Below are 19,471 nucleotides of genomic sequence, written 5' to 3'. Positions count from 1 at the left end.
CCCCCACCAGCTGTCTCTTCTCCAGGCTGAACAAACCCAGTTCTCTCAGCTTCTCCTTGTATATCACATGCTTCAGCACCCTGACCAGCTTGGTAGCCCTCTGCTGGGCTCGCTTAAGTCTTGTACCAGGGAGCCCCAAACTGGACACTACTCTAGATGCAGTCTCACAAATGCTGAATAGAGGGGCAGGCTCACTTCCCTTGACCTGCTGGCTACACACTCCTGATACAGCCCAGTGTGTGGTTTGGCTGCCTTTGCTGCAAGGGCACACTGCTGCCTCATGTTCAACTAGGATCCCCCCCCCTCAAGTTTCCTTTCTGCAAAGCTACTTTCTAGCCAGTTGGCTCCCAGCCTGTACTGGTGCAGGGAGTTATTCCAGCCCCAATGCAGGAGTTCTCATTTCCCTTTGTGGAATTGCATGAGGTTCCTGTCAGCCCATTTCTCCAGCCTGTTGAGGTCCCTCTGAACAGTAACCCTACTTTCCAGCATATCGACTACTACTCCCCCCATTAGTATTGTTCACAAACTTGCCGAGGGTGCATCTCATTGACCAGATTATTAATTAAAATGTTAACCAGTTTCAGCCCCAGTGTTGAACCCTGAGGAATGCCACTAGTAACCAGCTGCCAGTTGGACTTTGTATTGCAGATCACAACTCCTTGAGCCTGGCAGTCCAGCCAATTTTCCACCTGTCTTATTGTCCACTTATCCAGTCCTCCTTCTTGCCCTTCATGAAGATGAGTGTGATGTCTGTCTTTTTCTAGTCATCAGGAACTGCCCCTGATTGCCACGGCCTTTCAAAGATGATAGAGAGCAGCACTGCAGTGATATCAGCCTGCTCCCTCAGTACCTTCAAATGAATCCCATCTGGTCCTATGAACTTGGGTATGTCCAATTGGTTTAAGTGGTCCCTAACTCAATCTTCTGCAACTTACTCCCCCAGACTCTGCCACTAGGGATCTATCTGGGACGCCTGAGAGCAGATCTTAATTGTAAAGACTGAGTCAAAGAAAGCATTGAGTACCTCAGCCTCAGTCTTCCTTTTGCTACCAATGTACCTTTGAAGAAGTCTTTCTTGTTGCCCTTTACATCCCTCACCAATATCAACTCCAACTGAACTTTGGCTTTCCTAGTTTCATCCCTGCTTGGTAATTAATTAATCTTATGTGTCTGTTAATGAACCTTAACAGAAAGAAATAGAGGAGGAACCAGCAAATTGACCAGCTGTTTGCACTGGTCAACCTAAAAATAAGTTGTATTTTTATAATGAGATATGATCATTTGAAATATATGCATGAGAAGGTTTTCTATTAAAATTATGTTTTCATTTCTTGCTTTTAAACTAACAGCAACCTGTTTACATACCTGGATTTTCTGAACTTGTACTTTTTTGAATAGTTGTAGACTGAACTCAGGTTTGGCTAACTGGCTCATAGTTGTTATATGTCAGCCCTCTACATCTGCTAACTTGACTCTTAAGTGCTAGTTGCACTAGCAGGAGCTAATGCAAATGTCAAATTTTGCAAGTTGCTCATTTGGCATCTTTGAACCATGTTTTTATGAAGCAATTTAAACTTTCTATATACAAAATCTTGTGCATGTTAATTGATTTTTTTTTTGCATGCAAACCAAGCTTTAAATACAAATAGTATTTCTGATTATAATTTTTCATGTAGAGTTTTCAAAATTATTTTTCATGATGGATAAGCATTTTCCACATTTACAGACAAGGATATGATGTATGCTGCATATATTTGCACAAATACAGAAACTGTATAAATGGTATATATAAAAGCTTAATAATGGAAAAAAGTTGTTTGCAAATGTGGTCATAATTCCTTTTTCGACAAACAAGACTTACAAAAATAATCAGACATTGGATTGGGACAAGATTTTTATTTTGTAGAAGGTGGAAACATAGTGCTTGGGATAGGTGGGGAAAAAATGTTGTTTTGCTGTTGCAGGTTATCAACAGCCATATATTAATGAGAGTTTCAGGGACTTTAATGCATGTGTGCTGATTTATGCTAGCAAATAATCATGGTTTTAAGTACATTTTATACCTCTTCATATATTAGGATATGCTTGCAGAAAGGTTGCAGTCATAAGAAAGTAGACATTTTTACTTGAACAATTGCTTTTTTTTTAAAGAATAATGTTTCGTGTGTGTATCTATCCATCTATATAAAATTATACTTAGTATCTAAAGTTCTACAGCCAACAAAACAAAACAGCTCTTGATCTCTATGACATTTTAATTTGATTTAGCTTTACCCATTTCATGAAAGACTAAGGGAAATGACATGGAAATTTTTAAAATGGCATTATCAAAAATTCCCTGAATTTGCGCTTGAAGGAAAGTGTGTCTATGATTTCGTAACTGATTAGGATTTATGCTTTCAGTTACCTAGTCAGTGGTTATCATGAGTTGCAGGGAGAACCTTTTTTTTAGTCTCTTTCTTATTCCTATTACACCTCCCTTTTTGGGAGCAGATTTTGCTGCTTGCAGCCCTCTGAGTGGAGCCATGTAAATATAGATTGTTAGCAGGTTCTCTAGACCTCTTCTCTTTGGGAATCTATTTTGTGAGCTGATTAAAGTGATCAAAAAATGGAATAATCAAAACACGTCACTATTTTTTTCTCACAAAATACTACTCTATAGAGAAAAAAAAATTTTAAAGCAAAATCCCTTATATGGTTCTGGGTTCTTGTGCTTTTTTTTTTCTTGAAGTTTCTAGTGTAGTTCCTATCAACGCCAAGTCCCTTTCGCCCATATATCAGCATGTTCAAGGTTTTAGGAGCCTTTTTGTTGCTAGGCTCATGTTTGGGAAATGTTAACTTGGCTGAGTTAAAACTGGCATATTTCCCAAACAGCAACACTATTTCTACAAAAAGCATTGGTATATATGGATGCACATATATTTCCACATAAAAATCATCAGCAACACTAGGATTATTTGATTCCTTCTATTTTGAATTCCTTTGTACAATGTTAATATGATAGCAATATTAATTTAGTTATAGGAATTCTAGTGTTGAATTGCAATTTACTTTGTTATATTACTGATTATTTAACCATTATTTATTGCAGAATTTGCAAACATACTGTGATTTTCCTGATATCATTGATGTCAGCATTAAACAAGCTAGCCAAGAAGGCTCCAGTGACGGTAGAATTGTCACCATTCACAAACAAGACAGCAAAAATCTGGTCTGTTTACTTTCCTTACCATTTGTTCAAATGGATGTTGGTTGTTGTTTGAGCCTACAGTGTAATTGCTGTGGTAGTAATGGCATTGTATTGAATTACTGAATGCTAATTAAGTAGGAGGTGAAACTATATTTTAACACTAAAAGCAATATATCAGAATGTAGAGGACCCTGTGCATTTAAAGACCTGTGCATTAATTGAAATAGAAATAGACATTTAAAATTGAGGCTAATGTGTTATATGTCAATTATTCCTTCACCATTTTGACCAAAAGCTTTAACTTGTGACCAACAGATTGAAAGAGAGAGACTTCAGAATGCTCTGAAGGGATGATGATATATAGAAATGGAATATATGGACAAAGGGTGCAAAATGAAAGTTACTGCACTTATAATTTTAAACACTTCAAAGCACAAAATACTTTTCTGAACTCTTTTTTCCAAAAAAAAACAACAAAAACCCTGAATGGAGTTTCCATTTCAACTCTAGCATTGCACTTAAAACAGCCTTTCCAACAGACATAACAGTTATGTAGCTGTTTCTTCTTTTATTTTTGACTGATCTGTATGGCTTCAGGATTCCCTTCTCAGACATTTGCATAATTGGAGAGATTCCTTGTGTGTGTGTCAGCAAGCTGTAGATGTACAGTTTAAGCAGTTCCCCTTTCTACACAAAGAAAAACTCCAACAACATTTCAATGAAAATGAACTCATTTTCTTATCTTTCTCATGCTACCTTTGGGGGAAAATGTCATATTGTTTGCTTTGATTTACAGTAGAATTGGCATTGGCTAGCTATTTTCATGGATTTGATGCACTGATGTTACAGAATGACTAACTTGTTAAGACTGAAATTTTTTTGAGGTTTACTTATTGAAAGGTCAAAGTAGCTGGCATATCTGCGATTTTTGTATACCTGATGATGAGAATATACATTTTTCAAATGGATGAGGCTTTCTTAACCTTGAGTCCTTAAAATTCTCTTGGGTCTTAAAAAACTCTCAGCAGTGATAGAGTTACGTTCTTTAATACAATGCTTCTGAGGACAAAATTTCCTTTTGAAGACCTTATCTAAACACAGCTACTGTAGAAAAAGCTAGAGTAGGAATTTGAAGTGCAATAGCTGCTGTTTCACACACACTTCCTGTGTAGACGCACTAAAATTTGCTATTTGTGGTTTAGTTTACTGTCACACAAGTAGTAGAAACCCTTTTAAAAAGGTTCTTCAAGCAGTTGCTTTAGGATACATTGATTAGACCTCTAGGAAGTTTAGATCTCCGTCAGTTGTGTGGATCTCCTGATTGAATTGAAACAATGGGAAATATAGTTATTACCAGGTCCTCTTTTAATAAAGAATTTGAAGACCCTTAACAAGCTGTTGGCACTTGATCAAAGAGCACCAGTTGTTGTCTGGTAAAAAAAAGTTGTCATGGAGCCATGTTCAGCCTCTAAGTATGTTCCGAGTGCTGGACAAATTTATATAGCATACACAGAAGCCTGCTCTGTTTGACTGCACTGCTAGATGAAATCTACTTTGACTTTGTACAAGATGCAGTCACATTTCTCATTTGAAGGAGAGGGAGAGGGAGAGGGAGAGGGAGAGGGAGAGGGAGAGAGGCTTTAATGCTTTCATACACCTGTCAAAACACTGAAAAAAATTATGTAGGCAATCGAAGCAAAATAGAATCTATTTTTAAAAATTGGAAGTAATAAATATGCTGTTATAGGTCAGATCGATGCAATCTTGCTCTGCTTCTATCCATTCAAAACACTTCTGCAAAGACCATTTTCCTAGCCTGTTTTCCTTTGACTACATCGTTTTCCTCCCTACTTCTCTCCACTGTACCTCTTCTCTCTTGGTCAATAGACAGAGGTCAACTTCTATCTGTGATCCAGCTCAGGACACCAGTTTTCAGTTGTTCCTTATTATACTTTTCAGACAAGCACTTTTCTAGGGATTTTTCTTTGCTAACGAAAGTGGAGAACCATAAATCTTTGAAAAGGAAAAACTTTTTGGCTGTGATGCTAGTGAAACAACTATTTGCCATGCTAAATAGTATTAACTCATTTTTCCCTTTCTACTCTGCTATTTCATACCTTTAGATTGTAAATTCTTTATAACAATTTGTTTGTTTTATTTTCTTTTGAACACTGAAAGTTGCTCCCAAGTTTTGGATACCTGGAAGTTAGGACTATGCAAATAATAAAATAATCTGGGTCTATCTAATCCATGCATATATTTATATTTTATACTATTACCATGCATAAGAATTTTGTATGGCCTATTATAAATGGAAGTTCTCTCTCTTTTCATTCCCTGCAAATTCACAGGAGACTGAGTTTCAGTCATTAACAGAAGCACTCTCTTTTGTGTCATTAATTGATGGATATTATAGACTAACCGCAGATGCCTACTATTACCTCTGTAAAGAAGTAGCACCACCATCAGTGCTTGAAAATATCAAAAGCAACTGCCATGGACCAATTTTGTAAACAATGATGTTCTAGTAACACAGCAAAGTGTTTTTATTACTGAAGAATGAGCTTTAGCCAGGTGTGAAACATGATGGACAGCTTGAAACGTATACTTATTACATTTATTTATATAAGATAAAAACACTTCATGTTTTTCTTCATAAAAAATACAAGAGGATTAATGATAGATTTTACAGACTTTAAACTTCTTACATATTGGATTTCAACTAAGAATTGTCCCCTTTGAATACAGTTTGAAACAATTCTTATCTCAGTAGCCTAATCTAGACTGGGTGTAATCGTTTGATTATTACAAAACAATGTCACAGAGAGAAAAATCCATATATGAATAAAATAAGATTTTTGTTTGGTTGGTGGATCCTGAATGCCACTTTCTAAGATATACTTAAAATTGGTGAGAAAGAAAACACCCTAGTTTTCCTACAACATATTCAGGGGAATATTTCTCTCCATCTCCTCATTTTTCATCCTACTTTTTAGCTCTTATGCAGTCACATAATTGTATTATATAAAGTGCAGGGAGAATAAGTTGGGGAAAATATCAGAAGAAAGCTAGAGATACCCTCAAAAATCATATGTCATTTCTTCATTTTTCATGCCTTAAATTTCCTTTTTCCCCTTTTAATCCTCCACCCAAGCTCTTTTCACTTCCTACAATTTTCTTTTTCACCCTACTAAGTAATCCACCTTATTTTTTTCTTTTGCTTTTTTTTTTACTTAAATGACCAAAAGGGGAAAGAGAATCAGTAGTCATTCAACCAAATTAGAAGCAGAACTGTTATCAGACACACTCAGTGAGTCAACTTCCAAGTAATGTAACAAAAAGCTACAGCAGCACATCTTATGGAGACTTCTTGTGGCATGAAGAAAGCACCTACCACAAACAGTTCTTGCATTACTTAAGAAAGACAAGGCATTATAAAATAGTAACTCCATATTAAATAACTGGAAAAATAGGAAGGGAAACAATGAGAAAGCAGGCCATTTTCCTCAAGTGAAGGCATAAAATGGCAGCAAAATTAGACAGGATTGTGAACCCCTCTGGCAAGGATAAAGACTTACACTAAAGCACAAAGTGAGATCAGGTAGAATACTTTACAGAATCACGTAATGGTTGAGGTTGGAAGGAATGTCTGGAGATCATCTGGTCCAACCCCCCCTGCTCAAGCAGGATCAGCTAGAGCAGGTTGCCAGAATGGGTCCCATTTGGGTGTTAAACATCTCCAAGGATGGAGCCTCTACAACCTCTCTGGGCAACCTGCCCCAGTGTTCGACCACCCTCACAGTGAAGAAGTGTTTTATTGTGTTTAAATGCAATTTCCCGTGTTTCCATTTGTGCTTGTTTCTTCTCGTCCTGTCACTGAGCACCACTGAGAAGATTCTGGCCCTGTCTTCCTTACACCCTCCCATCAGATATTTATACACATTGATAAGATACGCCCTGAGCCTTCTCTTCTACAGGCTAAAAAGTCCCAGCTCTCTCAGCCTCACCTCCTATGACAGATGCTCCAGTCCCTTAATCATCTTTGGGGCCCTTCGCTGGACTTGCTCCAGCACATCCATGTCTTTCCTCTCCTGGGGAGCCCAGAACTGAACACAGGACTCCAGATGTGGCCTCACTAGTGCTGAGTAGAGGGGAAGAATCACCTCCCTCGACCTGCTGGCAACACTTTTCCTAATGCCACCCAGGATGCTGCTGGCGTTCTTTGCCACAAGGGCACATTGTTGGCCCATGATCGACTTGTCCACCAGGACCCAGGTGGTCTGGTGGACAACAAGTCTACCAGGTTCTCTGGTGTCTCTAAGCCCACCAAGTTCTCTGCAAAGCTGCTTTCCAGCCAGTCAGTCCCCAGCCTGTATTGGTGCATGGGGTTATTCCTCCCCAGGGACAGGACTTGGCTTTTCCCTTTATTGAACTGCCTGAGGTTCCATTCCCTGCCCATTTCTCTAGCCTGTTGAGGTCCCTCTGAAGGGCAGCACACCCATCTGATCTATCAGCCTCTCCTCCCAGTTTTGTATCATCTGCAAACTTGCTGAGGGTGCACTCTGCCCCATCATCCAGGTCATTAATGCAGAGGTTAAACAATATTGGCCCCAGGATCAACCCCTGGGGGACATAACTAGTGATTGGCCTCCAGCTGGACTTCATGCTGCTGACCACAACCCTCTGAGCCCAGCAGTTCAGCCAGTTTTCAGTCCACTTCATTGACCAGCAATCCTCATCCTCATACTGGGTCCAGTCTTGTTCAACTTATTCATCGATGACCTGGCTGATGGGACAGAGTGCACCTCCAGCAAGTTTGCTGATGATACTAAACGGGGAGGAGTGGCTGACACACCAGAAGGCTGTGCTGCCATTCAGAGGGACCTGGACAGGCTGGAAAGCTGGGCAAGAGAGGAACCTCATGAAGTTCCACAAAGGCAAGTGCAGGGTCCTGCACCTGGGGAGGAACAACCCCATGCACCAGGACAGGCTGGGGGTTGACCTGTTGGAAGGTAGCTCTGCAGAGAAGGACCTGGGAGTCCTGGTGGACAACAAGTTAAGCATGAGGCAGCAGTGTGCCCTTGTGGCCAAGAAGGCCAATGGGATCCTGGGGTGCATTAGGCAGAGTGTTGCCAGCAGGTCGAGGGAGGTGATCTTGCCCCTCTACTCAGCCCTGGGGAGGCCTCACCTGGAGTCCTGTGTCCAGTTCTGGGCTCCCCAGTACAAGAGAGACATGGCACTACTGGAGAGAGTCCAGCAGAGGGCTACCAAGATGATGAAGGGACTGGAGCATCTCTCCTATGAAGAAAGGCTGAGAGAGCTGGGCCTGTTCAGCCTGGAGAAGAGAAGACTGAGAGGGGATCTCATCAATGTGTACAAGTATCTGAAGGGGGAGTGTCAAGAGGATGAGGCCAGCCTCTTCTCCGCGGTGCCCAGTGACAGGACAAGAGGCAACGGGCACAAACTAAAACACAGGAAGTTCCATCTGAACCTGAGAAAAAACTTCTTCACTGTGAGGGTGACAGAGCATTGGAACAGGTTGCCCAGAGAGGTGGTGGAGTCTCCTTCGCTGGAGATATTCAAAACCCGTCTGGATGTGATCCTGGGCAATATGCTCTAGGTGACCCTGCTTGAACAGGGAGATTGGACTAGATGATCTCCAGAGGTCCCTTCCAACCTAAACGATTCTGTGATTCTGTGATTCTGTGAAATCAGAGGGATATTTGTCTTATAGGCAGGTCATTCTACTTGTCTATTCAAGAATATTTGTACTTTCTTAAAAAAAATTTGCTTTCTAGTAATGGTTAACCTGGTAGAAAGAAACCTAGGACTGACTTTATCAGATCAAATGAGCTGTTCACTTGGTACCCCAAATAATACACAGGGTTTGAGACTCTGTCAATGAAAATCAGGCATCTCCTCCTATGTTCAGTACCGCACAGCCAGAGAGGTTCAAAGTGAAGGGAGGGAGGTATCACCTCCCCCCAATCCCAGCATCAGTCAGGTATGGCTGATTGTCAGAAACAAGACACCAAACTTAAAGGACTATGGTCTGACTCAATACAACTCTCCATGTGCCACCAGCACCCACACACCCATGATAGATACAACATACTCTGCAGAGCAACATATCATCCAGTAAAGCACCTATTTCTATTACCAAATAAAACAGACTACATCTTCCAGCAGAAGTTTTGTTTCCATAGGTAGATAGGTCTACCTTACAGAGTAATCTGCAAAAATCTCACATTCAGAAATTCAAAAAAAAAAACCTCTTTGTTTACCTTCTGATCAAGAAATCACATCTGAAATAAGTTAGAGAAATATAAATATAAGCCTGAGCCAAAGTGTTGACTAAAAACTTGCTAGTCTTAGTCATGTTAGTTATTTGATTGGGCCTACGCTGAGAGCCCTGTGGGTGGACATATGACTTCACATGGAACCCACTGAAATCAGTGAACAATCAGGGTCAGAGGCTTTGAAATAACATTTTATTTAAAAAAATGGAAAAAATATAACCCTGATTTGCATACAAGCCCTGGTTTAAAAAAAAAGGGGGGGAGGGAAGGTGCTTATAACAAAAATGCTTGTGCATTCATAGCATAGTAACACTACTAGAACACTTAAAAAGAATGCCATAAGTCTTTGGTTTGCCTTTTTTTTTTTTGGTACCATTTTTTTTTCCAAAATCTAGTTAAAGCAAAAATATTTTTTAGTGTTCCATGTTTCCTTAAATAGCATGATGACATTTAAAGCTTTACATTTTGACAGCAGTCTTATTTATCCATAAGTAGCACCATTTAATTCAAATATGTCAATTGTTTAATATTATTACATTTCTGAATTTTGTTAATTTCCTTCTTAAGGTTCTGTTTTAACCAGAATACTACAATTATTTCCTTTGACTGCAAGAATAATCACTTAGCTTTTTGTTTACATAAGGTCATACTGTAAAAATGCATGAGGCAGAGATATCAGTGACCTGCATGCACACCATCAGAAAAGAAAGGCCTTCCATGCTCACTTAGAATACTTCACATTCCTGTCTCGCCTCGGAAAGGAAGTCTATTGTGTTTGGGGGGATTTGTTTTTATGTCTTTTCACACCCACCTAAAATCTCCCCAAGAGCAAGGAGAGGCCCTGCGAGGGCTCCAGAGATACATCCCACCTGTATCAGTATTTCATTGGGTCAGTCCTGCCTGGATATCCCCTACTCAGTCAACACATCAAGAGATCCAGCCAGGGGCAGAAATAAAGGAGAATGAGGATGACGATGACAATGACTTTTGAGCTCAGGCTATGAAGTTCCTTGTCACTGGAATAAAAAAAAAAATGCAAGAAATAATAACAAGTAATAATAAATCCGACTACCGCCTCCTTCCCTGTGCTTGTCACGACTAGGAGGTTGTAGCCATGCCAGAGGGTAGGTGCGGAGGTGAGTTGTGCCAGAGGGTAGGTGCGAAGCTGGTAACTCACCTCGCAGTGGCTCCTTAGACGCGTGCACCCAGACAAGTTCCCAGTCTCTCTCTATGCAAACTGCAGGACACTACGAGGAACTGTCAGAACTCCACTCTACCGAACAACTTAGCCTTATCCCCACCTCCTCCAGACAGGAAAAGGAGAAAAAGGAACGCTCTCGCGTGAGCTCAGAACAGGGACAAAGCACAGGACTCAATAGGTCTATACCTTGAGGCCCCCACATCAATCTCCTGCAAACTGCAGTGACATCATGCAGCAGCTGGGAAATACTTCAGCTAGAGGCAGAGCTAATGGTTGCAGTAGCTGCTGCTTTCCTTCCTTTTCCCTCCTCCCTCCCAAGGGATGGGGGTTGCTCATCTTTGTTCCACACCCCAGACAGACCCCCTCTAGCTCCATACTTTACGATGAGGAGAGGGCCTTTCTCTGCCTGTACCCCTGCTCAAAGACTGAGCAGGAGGGAGGAAAGGAGGGCTAGGTGCCTCCTTGTCATAGAAGAAAGCACAGGAGGAGGCAGAGAGGATTAAGTCCCAGCAGGCTCTCCTCCGCTTGTGCTTACTCTGCAAATCCCTCCGAGTCCCACAGTGAAAATTTCTTCCCCTTGTGGTCATCTTTATTCACCTGCCTCCTACAAGTAGTCCGCACAGCCTCAGAGACAGTGAGTCCCTGGGGGCAACCCCTCCCTCTACCTTCAAGCCAATTGCAACATGACTGGAGACTCTCTCTTCTGCCTCAGGAACTGACGAGGGCACCAGAGATGTGTAAACAGATGGACAACTACTTCCTTCCCCTGTCGGTGCAGAAGGAACAAGGGCTTTGTGTCTCACACTTTCCATCAGTCTGTACCAGTGGAAGCCTCCCTGAGGTAAAAAACACAGTGAAGTGCTGTGAAATCACAGCAGCACTTCGGTTATACCCCTAGAGAAGTCAATGAAGGTTAAGCCCAGGCAAAAGTGGAAGGACAGACCTTGCCTTGTTCACCCATGGTAAACAAAAATGCTGCATCTTCACTGTGGTCTCATTTCACAATAGCTTGAGTGTGTTAGGCCAAAAGAAAAATGCACCTATGGTGCATGCTAGTTTGGACCTAGCTCACTAGGTTTATCACAGAATTCTAAGCCTAAAAATGTACTTTTTTCTTTAAGTTTTTATGTGATATGTTTTCTCTTTATGTTCTAGTCTGTTCTGAATAAACATGCTTTATTTAAAAGATCTGGAATTAGTGGTCTAGATTGTTGGTTTTGGGATAAGCAAAGAGAGAAAGGGCTTGACTGCTGACCTATGGAGAGGTCAAGTTAAGGAGAGAATGCTACAGACAGAGGACTTGACCTCCAAGTATGTACTGTGGAGTCCTTTACATAAAAAACAATCAAGAGAAGGATGGAGGGAAAGGGAAAAGGAAGAATTAAAAATCTGAAAGTTATTTGAGTTTGGTATGAACAAGGAGTCCCAAACTACCAAAGGACTCATGCTCATAGTTTTCATTGGTTTCAAAGTAAGCTGTACCTGTCTGCTAACAGAATTTGGTTCTGTCAAATTAAAATATAGCTCTTTAAGGACAAGCTTATTGCTACCATCTTAACATTGGTATTCATGGTTTGTTATTGCCTTTATGCAAAAGAAAAAGTTGACCATATCCCATAATGTCATTTTATAGAAAAGGAGACCTAGGTCACTTCAGAACTAGAATTTAACTCAGTGTATAAAATGCTTTACAGATTTGGTTTGCTTGATATATACAATTTAATATCTACACTATGATATTTGAAACCTAGTCAATTAAATCATGCTTTCTTGTAGTATATCTAGTCCCTGATCTTGCTGCAAATTTTTGTGGTTTTACGGCCCTAATAGTTTAATTTTTAATATCTTTATCTCTTCCAGGCTGCTGTGTGGAAAATTCACGCAGGCATGGAAAACATACTGCTGTGAAACTGAAAAGTTCTGACACATAGAAAGGAAACAAACTGCAAAATAACAACATCTAAATCCTTTCCAAATATAATCACCCAAGATGCCATTTTTAGCCAAACCACTTAAAAAATTAGGGGAGTAGTATATTTAATATGTTGCTAGAGCCTTATTGAACATCTAAAGCCCTGTTCATCAAAATCTCTGTGGACAAAACACTGCAAATACATATAATTGCACCTGATTGATTGATGGAGACTGTGAGATTCTTGTCTACATTAGGACTCCCAATATTGCAGCTTAACTAATGATACCAAGCATTTTAAAATGTTTGCCTATTTATTATAATTAAACACATTTTGCAGCAGTTATCATTATTCTCTTATGAGATATCCACTTTCCTTAGCCCATTCAAGGTTGTTAATTACTTTCAATAAACAGTATTTCTACTTCTCCCTGTACAATATAATGAGTTCTTTCCAAGGCATATACACCCCAAAATTCTCCACATCTCAGATTTGCATCTTATTTCCAATTATTTAACCAATCCTCTTGCCTCTACTTTTGTCCTTGCTAAATGACCATATACTGTCTGTATATATTTCCATGTTAATACACTTGACCGGAAGTATCAAGTTGAAACAACCAGTGGCAAAGAGCAACTTGTTTTAAAAAGACAGGATTTATATTTTATCTTCATTCTCTTTTAATTTATTTCACATTATGCAAAATACAAATATGTTTAAGGTGAACTATCACAGGGATAACCACAATATCTTAAACTAAAATGGAAGTGAGACTGAACCTAATGAAACGTATCCCAAAATAATGGACAAAAACACCATTATTCATACATGAAATATGTGTGATTTTACAAATGTTTTAATAATTTTTCTTCAGAGTTAGTTTACTTCTTTTAGCAAGTTACAAAACCTGTCACCTTTCAAAGAGTTAGTTTTACTTTTTGATACTTTTATGTTTCAAATTTTGAGGTCAAAATATAGAGGAATCATAAATATTAACCAGTTTTTTGCATTCTTCCTCAAAAAATTTCATCTTTGGGTTTACATTCATCATTTTAAGCTGAAATGAAAATCAAATCACGATCTGTATTAGGGAGCAGGTGGGGGACTATTTGCAAATATTTCCCTAATAAATTAAAATCTCCTTTAACCTTTTCCTTAAGTCAAATCTATAAAGTTGGGACCTTTCTTATAGAATATTGATGCACATGCATGTATTTCTCTTTTTGGAGCATTTCGGGATGTACAGTTCTTATAGAAAATGATCAAGCTGAAAACTATATATATGAAAACTATATATATGAACACTATATATGAAAACTAAGTTTTCATATATTTCTTTATTCTTTATTTCACATGAAAGGGTGCCCTGGTAACAAAGGATACAGAGAAGGCAGAGTTGCTGAATGCTGCCTTTGCTTCAGTCTTCACTGCTAAGGCCAGCCCTGGGGAATTCCAGACCCTGGGGACAAGAGAGGAAGGCTGGAGAAAGGAAGACTCTCCCTTGGTCGAGGAGGATCAGGTTAGAGATCTTTTGTCCAAACTTGACATCCATAAATCCATGGGCCCTGACGGGATGCATCCACGAGTGCTGAGGGAGCTGGCGGATGTCATTGCTAGGCCACTCTCCATCATCTTTGAAAGGTCCTGAAGAACAAGAGAGGTGCCTGAGGACTGGAAGAAAGCCAGTGTCACCCTAGTCTTCAGAAAGGGCAAGAAGGAGGAGCCAGGAAATTACAGGCCTGTCAGCCTCACCTCCATCCCTGGAAAGGTGATGGAACAGCTCATCCTGGAGGTCATCAGTAAGCATCTGGAGGACAAGAAGGTGATCAGGAGTAGTCAGCATGGATTCACCAAAGGGAAATCATGCTTGACCAACCTGATAGCCTTCCAGGATGGAATGACTGGCTGGGTGGATGAGGACAGAGCAGTGGATGTTGTCTTCCTGAACTTCAGCAAGGCTTTTGATGCTGTCTCCCATCACATCCTCATAGGTAAACTCAGGAAGTGTGGGCTGGATGAGTGGACGGTGAGGTGGATTGAGAACTGGCTGGATGGCAGAGCTCAGAGGGTTGTGGTCAGTGGTGCAGAGTCTAGTTGGAGGCCTGTAGCTAGTGGTGTCCCCCAGGGGTCAGTCCTGGGTCCAGTCTTGTTCAATGTATTCCTCAGTGACCTGGAGGAAGGGACAGAGTGCACTCTCAGCAAGTCTGCTGATGATACTAAACTGGGAGGAGTGGCTGACACACCAGAAGGCTGTGCTGCCATTCAGAGGGACCTGGACAGGCTGGAGAGTTGGGCGGAGAGGAACCTCACGAAGTTCAACAAAGGCAAGTGCAGGGTCCTGCACCTGGGGAGGAATAACCCCAGGCACCAGTACAGGCTGGGGGCTGACCTGCTGGAAAGCAGCTCTGCAGAGAAGGACCTGGGAGTCCTGGTGGACAACAAGTTAAGCATGAGGCAGCAGTGTGCCCTTGTGGCCAAGAAGGCCAATGGGATCCTGGGGCTGCATTAGGCAGAGTGTTGCCAGCAGGTGGAGGGAGGTGATCCTCCCCCTCTACTCAGCCCTGGGGAGGCCACATCTGGAGTCCTGTGCCCAGTGCTGGGATCCCCAGTACAGGAGAGACATGGCACTACTGGAGAGAGTCCAGCGGAGGGCTACAAAGATGATGAGGGGACTGGAGCATCTCTCCTATGAAGAAAGGCTGAGAGAGCTGGGCCTGTTCAGCCTGGAGAAGAGAAGACTGAGAGGGGATCTCATCAACATGTACAAGTATCTGAAGGGGGAGTGTCAAGAGGATGAGGCCAGCCTCTTCTCCGTGGTGCCCAGTGACAGGACAAGAGGCAATGGGCAGAAACTGAACCACAGGAAGTTCCATCTAAACCTGAGAAAAAACTTCTTTCCTGTGAGGGTGACTGAGCCCTGGAACAGGCTGCCCAGAGAGGTAGCGGAGTCTCCTTCCCTGGAGATATTCAAAACCCGTCTGGATGTGATCCTGGGCAATATGCTCTAGGTGACCCTGCTTGAGCAGGGAGGTTGGACTAGATGATCTCCAGAGGTCCCTTCCAACCTAAACGATTCTGTGATTCTGTGATGACCATACACTACTCAGAGCAGGATATCTTCTGTGTTTAACTGGTGCCTAAACACAATGCGATTCTGATTTGATTGGGGCCTTCAGGTATACTGTTATACAAATAGGATGTATTTATAAGGAAAGAAAAATTCTTACAAAGAGCGAGCAAAATTGTGCCAAAGTGGGCCTACCTATCACAGCAAAAAGGTATTACAAATTCCATAAAGTAATCTTATTTCAAAATACCTCAGAAATAGGGAAGTCTACTATCTGGAAAATCCTCAGATTTAAACTCATACAAGTTCTGTGTGTGTTGTGTTTTTTTAATTTTTTTTTATTATTAAATTTGAGCAAAATCACCTCAACTGTTTATACATTAGTCAAACATGGAAAGCAACCCACCTCCCTCATATGTGCAAATTGTGGGTTTTGCATTCAGCATTGAAATTTCCTCAACATTTAGAGCCATTCAGAAATGGACCAGTATTCCAACATAGACAAAACTAAAAGCTTCTGACTCAGATCCCACCTCCAGGACTTTATCATGCATATTGCTGACTCCAATGAGACTGGGATCAGTGTGTGGGAAATAAGTTCACTATTTGAAATAGATATTTTTACACAAATATATACATTACAATTTTCTCTTCTGTTTCAAGACATCTAAGCAGATAAAGATATGGATGTCCATGTTAAGGAACCTTTTAAGTTAATGTTTCTAGAAGTTAAATAAATACTGATTAAAGATACCTGGTTTTAAAACATAATGAATAGCGTCTCTGTCAAAGCTGTTTTTCTTTGGATTATTATTCAAAGTGACTGTTGCTGAACTTGTTTGGCAGCACTGAGCTATCTGTGAAAGTCAGGAAGCTTCAAAAGTTAAGGTTTCTGTAGCTTCATTTCAGTCATATGACACTTCCTCTCTCTTTTTTTTTTTGTTAAATTTAACCTTAGAGTATTCTTGTTATTTGTTCTGTCTTAGGCAGTGTAACAGAACATGAATACGATAAAACAAACAATTAAAAAAACAAAAGAAAAGAAAGCATTTCTTGGTGAGAGTGATTAGCTAAATCCTCTTAAGATTAGCTGTTGAAATTTTGGAATTTTCTGATTTTTACGGGCTGATTTCCTCAACCTTAATGATATTTTTGTACCAGTTTTTGCACTTTGTATGTATGGGTAAGATACAATTACTAAACTATTTGAATGCAACAGGAAAACTAATATCATAATATTGAATCCATATGTTCCAAACTGCCTATAGTATCCCCATTAACCACCAGAGAGCTTGAAGAGCAGAAGTCTTTAATACAAACTATATACACAGATAAGAACCCTTTAGAAACCATTTGTTTCTAAATTTCTTTGAATTACTTGCAGTGAAAGAAAAGCTAGAGCATTTCATTTATTTATAGCAAATTAGATTTTCCTATTTTCTTCAGCTTAACCTTAAGACAGTGAATTTAAGCTGCTCAATTTCACTTTTGTTTCTACTCAGTTTTACTTTTGAGCCCTAGTACAAAGTAATAGAAAATTATGTTTGGGCTCAGAGTTTAATTTAGGAACATAATGGTGTTTCAAAGTAAAATATAAAAATATGCATCAGTCTGATTTTTCAGAAGTGCCTAGTGCTGGCTACTCCAACTAGAGTATTTGGGAGATACTTTGGGTTATCAGCATTTATGAAAGATTTAGTTACTTCAGTGGGTGTCTAAACATCAATATAGGTATCAAATGTATACTTTGGCACAACTATGATGTCAATTTACTTTTAATTCAAAATACTTACATTTAGATTAAATGCTTAAAATTAAGTTTACAATGTAATCTAAAATGTTCCCATATTTACAACATCACTATTTTGCTTTTGAAGCTTTTGGCCAATTTCAATCAAATTTGGCAGAAGCATAGGGGTTTCACAAATAAATAAATTTCCTACAAGTTTTGTGGAGGCAAGTGAAAGGGGAGAAGAGAGGATCAACATAAGAGAATGTTGTATTGTGATCCCTCCTATTATTGGACACCATAGAGGCTACATGGGAAAGGCAGGAAGAGAAAGGAGAGAACAAATGGGAAGACAGATGCCTTATAAACATCCTAGCTAAATGAAATGTTTTAGTTAAATTTTAGAGAGATAAGTCTGAAGTCTGTAGAGCTTTATTAGTCCTGATGCGTCTAAGAAAAAAGCTTGTTACAGCCAAATTGTATAGACAGGTCGCTGGCTGACAATAGGGGACACCATCAATCTTTATCATAATTGAAAGAACTCAGGGCCAGATCTTCAAGGTTACTGAGACACCTAAATGCTTCTGAGGATCTGGACCTTATAATCGATTCAGAACTATCCACTATTTTTAAAATATGGGCTGCCTGCCAATTTAGGAGCACATTCATTGGCTAGTGTCTGGAGTCAAAAAGATACACTGCTAAGCACCTGTGCAAGCTGACTAAAAAATATTCATGATAGTTGAGTGCTAGAGAGATTTGTCCCACAGGCCATCACTTGGGTGGCACTGGCCTAATTAACATTTGGGTCAGAATCTACATATTTTACTTCTGAAGTGACTAATGACTTCAACACTGTTGCTCTGGGATTAAGTTGGTAAAACCAACATCAAGCTGGAACCGCTCTCTCTTCTTTTCCTCCTCCTTTCTTTTTAAACTCAGGTTACATAGATTATGTCTTTGCTTTGTAATTCAAATAATAAATCAACATTCAGCTGGTTTCATTTCTCATTTTCACAGAAAGGCACCTGACAGTTATTACATTTAAGAACATTGATTCCTCATTCTGCAATTTGTAGCATAAGGTAAATAAAAACACACATTCAAGGAGAGCATTTTAGGGTCTAGAAATAGCTTCCACAAACCCTTCTCCCCGGAGGAGAAATTCTTATAAAAAAAAAAAAAAACAAAAAACACACACCTATGAGCAGTTCTAGCAAGAACTTCCTGACACTAGGACTAACATACAAAATAAAGCATGAGTGTTCTCCCTTGGGGAAAAAAGGATGGATCATCAACTATCATGTTTCATAACCTACCTTCTGTGGGCTTATAAATGATATTGCTAAGGTAGTTGCCTATGAGATGTAGACAGAAACAGTACAGCCAAGTGAGTTTGATCATTGCAGGGAATATTTTCAGAATATGACTGTTACCCCAAGATTAAATTTGCAAAGAAGGGAACCTATTACAAATGTTTACTTAATTGCTCAAAAGGGTACAACCAGCCCTGACAAAAAAAAAAAGGGGGGGAGGGGGGCAGCACAGCAGGGGGAAAACAGACAAGTAGGTTATTTTTGTTTGTACTTCAAAGCTCCTCATCAGCTTTAACATGCAGTTTGTTCAGACCTGCACTCTCCCTCTCTCGTATACACTATAAAATTCCTTTTTGCTCTCCAAGGCCACTCATGCTTCTAGTGAGGCTTCCCTTTTGCTCTCCTTCACATGCCCCCTGCTTCATACCTTGCCTGCCTCCAATTCACTTATATGCAGAAAAGACTGTCCTGAAACACTTGTCTATATTTAAGTCAGTCTCCATGATTTTAAGAGTACTTCTGTGCAAAATTCAGTGGTGGTGGCAGCACAGCCATCATTCCACATAGAACTTTAAGCTTGGCTTCACAGGGGCATTTACTTCTATGAAATTTGGAATAGAAACTGGAAAGAGATAATCCAGATGGCTATAGGCCAGTAGGCCTTTTCTCCAGACCCAGCATCACTTCGGAAAGCCTTGCTCATAACATTGAGCTAGCAGGGGCAAAGGAGATTCTCTCATGCAAATGAGAAATTCA

General features: G+C 40.1%; 1 protein-coding gene across 5 annotated transcripts in view; it reads left to right on the top strand.

Moving 5' to 3' along the window:
* Positions 1-13,916, top strand: part of LOC138064066 (tyrosine-protein kinase JAK2-like) — a 30,227-nt gene extending 16,311 nt beyond the window's left edge. Inside the window, exons 4-7 of one of the 5 annotated variants that reach the window (XR_011137300.1) lie at positions 765-885; positions 3,092-3,211; positions 11,403-11,531; positions 12,551-13,288. Coding sequence is in view for 3 of the 5 variants with exons in the window: in XM_068924872.1 (XP_068780973.1) it covers positions 3,092-3,211; positions 11,403-11,531; positions 12,551-12,598 (297 nt within the window). In the remaining 2 variants the exon portion in view is untranslated. Of the gene's footprint in view, positions 1-764; positions 886-3,091; positions 3,212-11,402; positions 11,532-12,550 lie in introns of all 5 variants that reach the window. The other 4 variants (XR_011137301.1, XM_068924872.1, XM_068924873.1 and 1 more) reach the window with 4 other exon arrangements.
* Positions 13,917-19,471: the final 5,555 nt, after the last annotated feature.

This window comes from Struthio camelus, chromosome W (assembly GCF_040807025.1).
Source record: "Struthio camelus isolate bStrCam1 chromosome W, bStrCam1.hap1, whole genome shotgun sequence".
In the NCBI taxonomy this organism is placed as follows: domain Eukaryota; kingdom Metazoa; phylum Chordata; class Aves; order Struthioniformes; family Struthionidae; genus Struthio; species Struthio camelus.
Note: the sequence above shows the minus strand (reverse complement) of the source record. Positions and strands in the feature narration are given on the sequence as shown.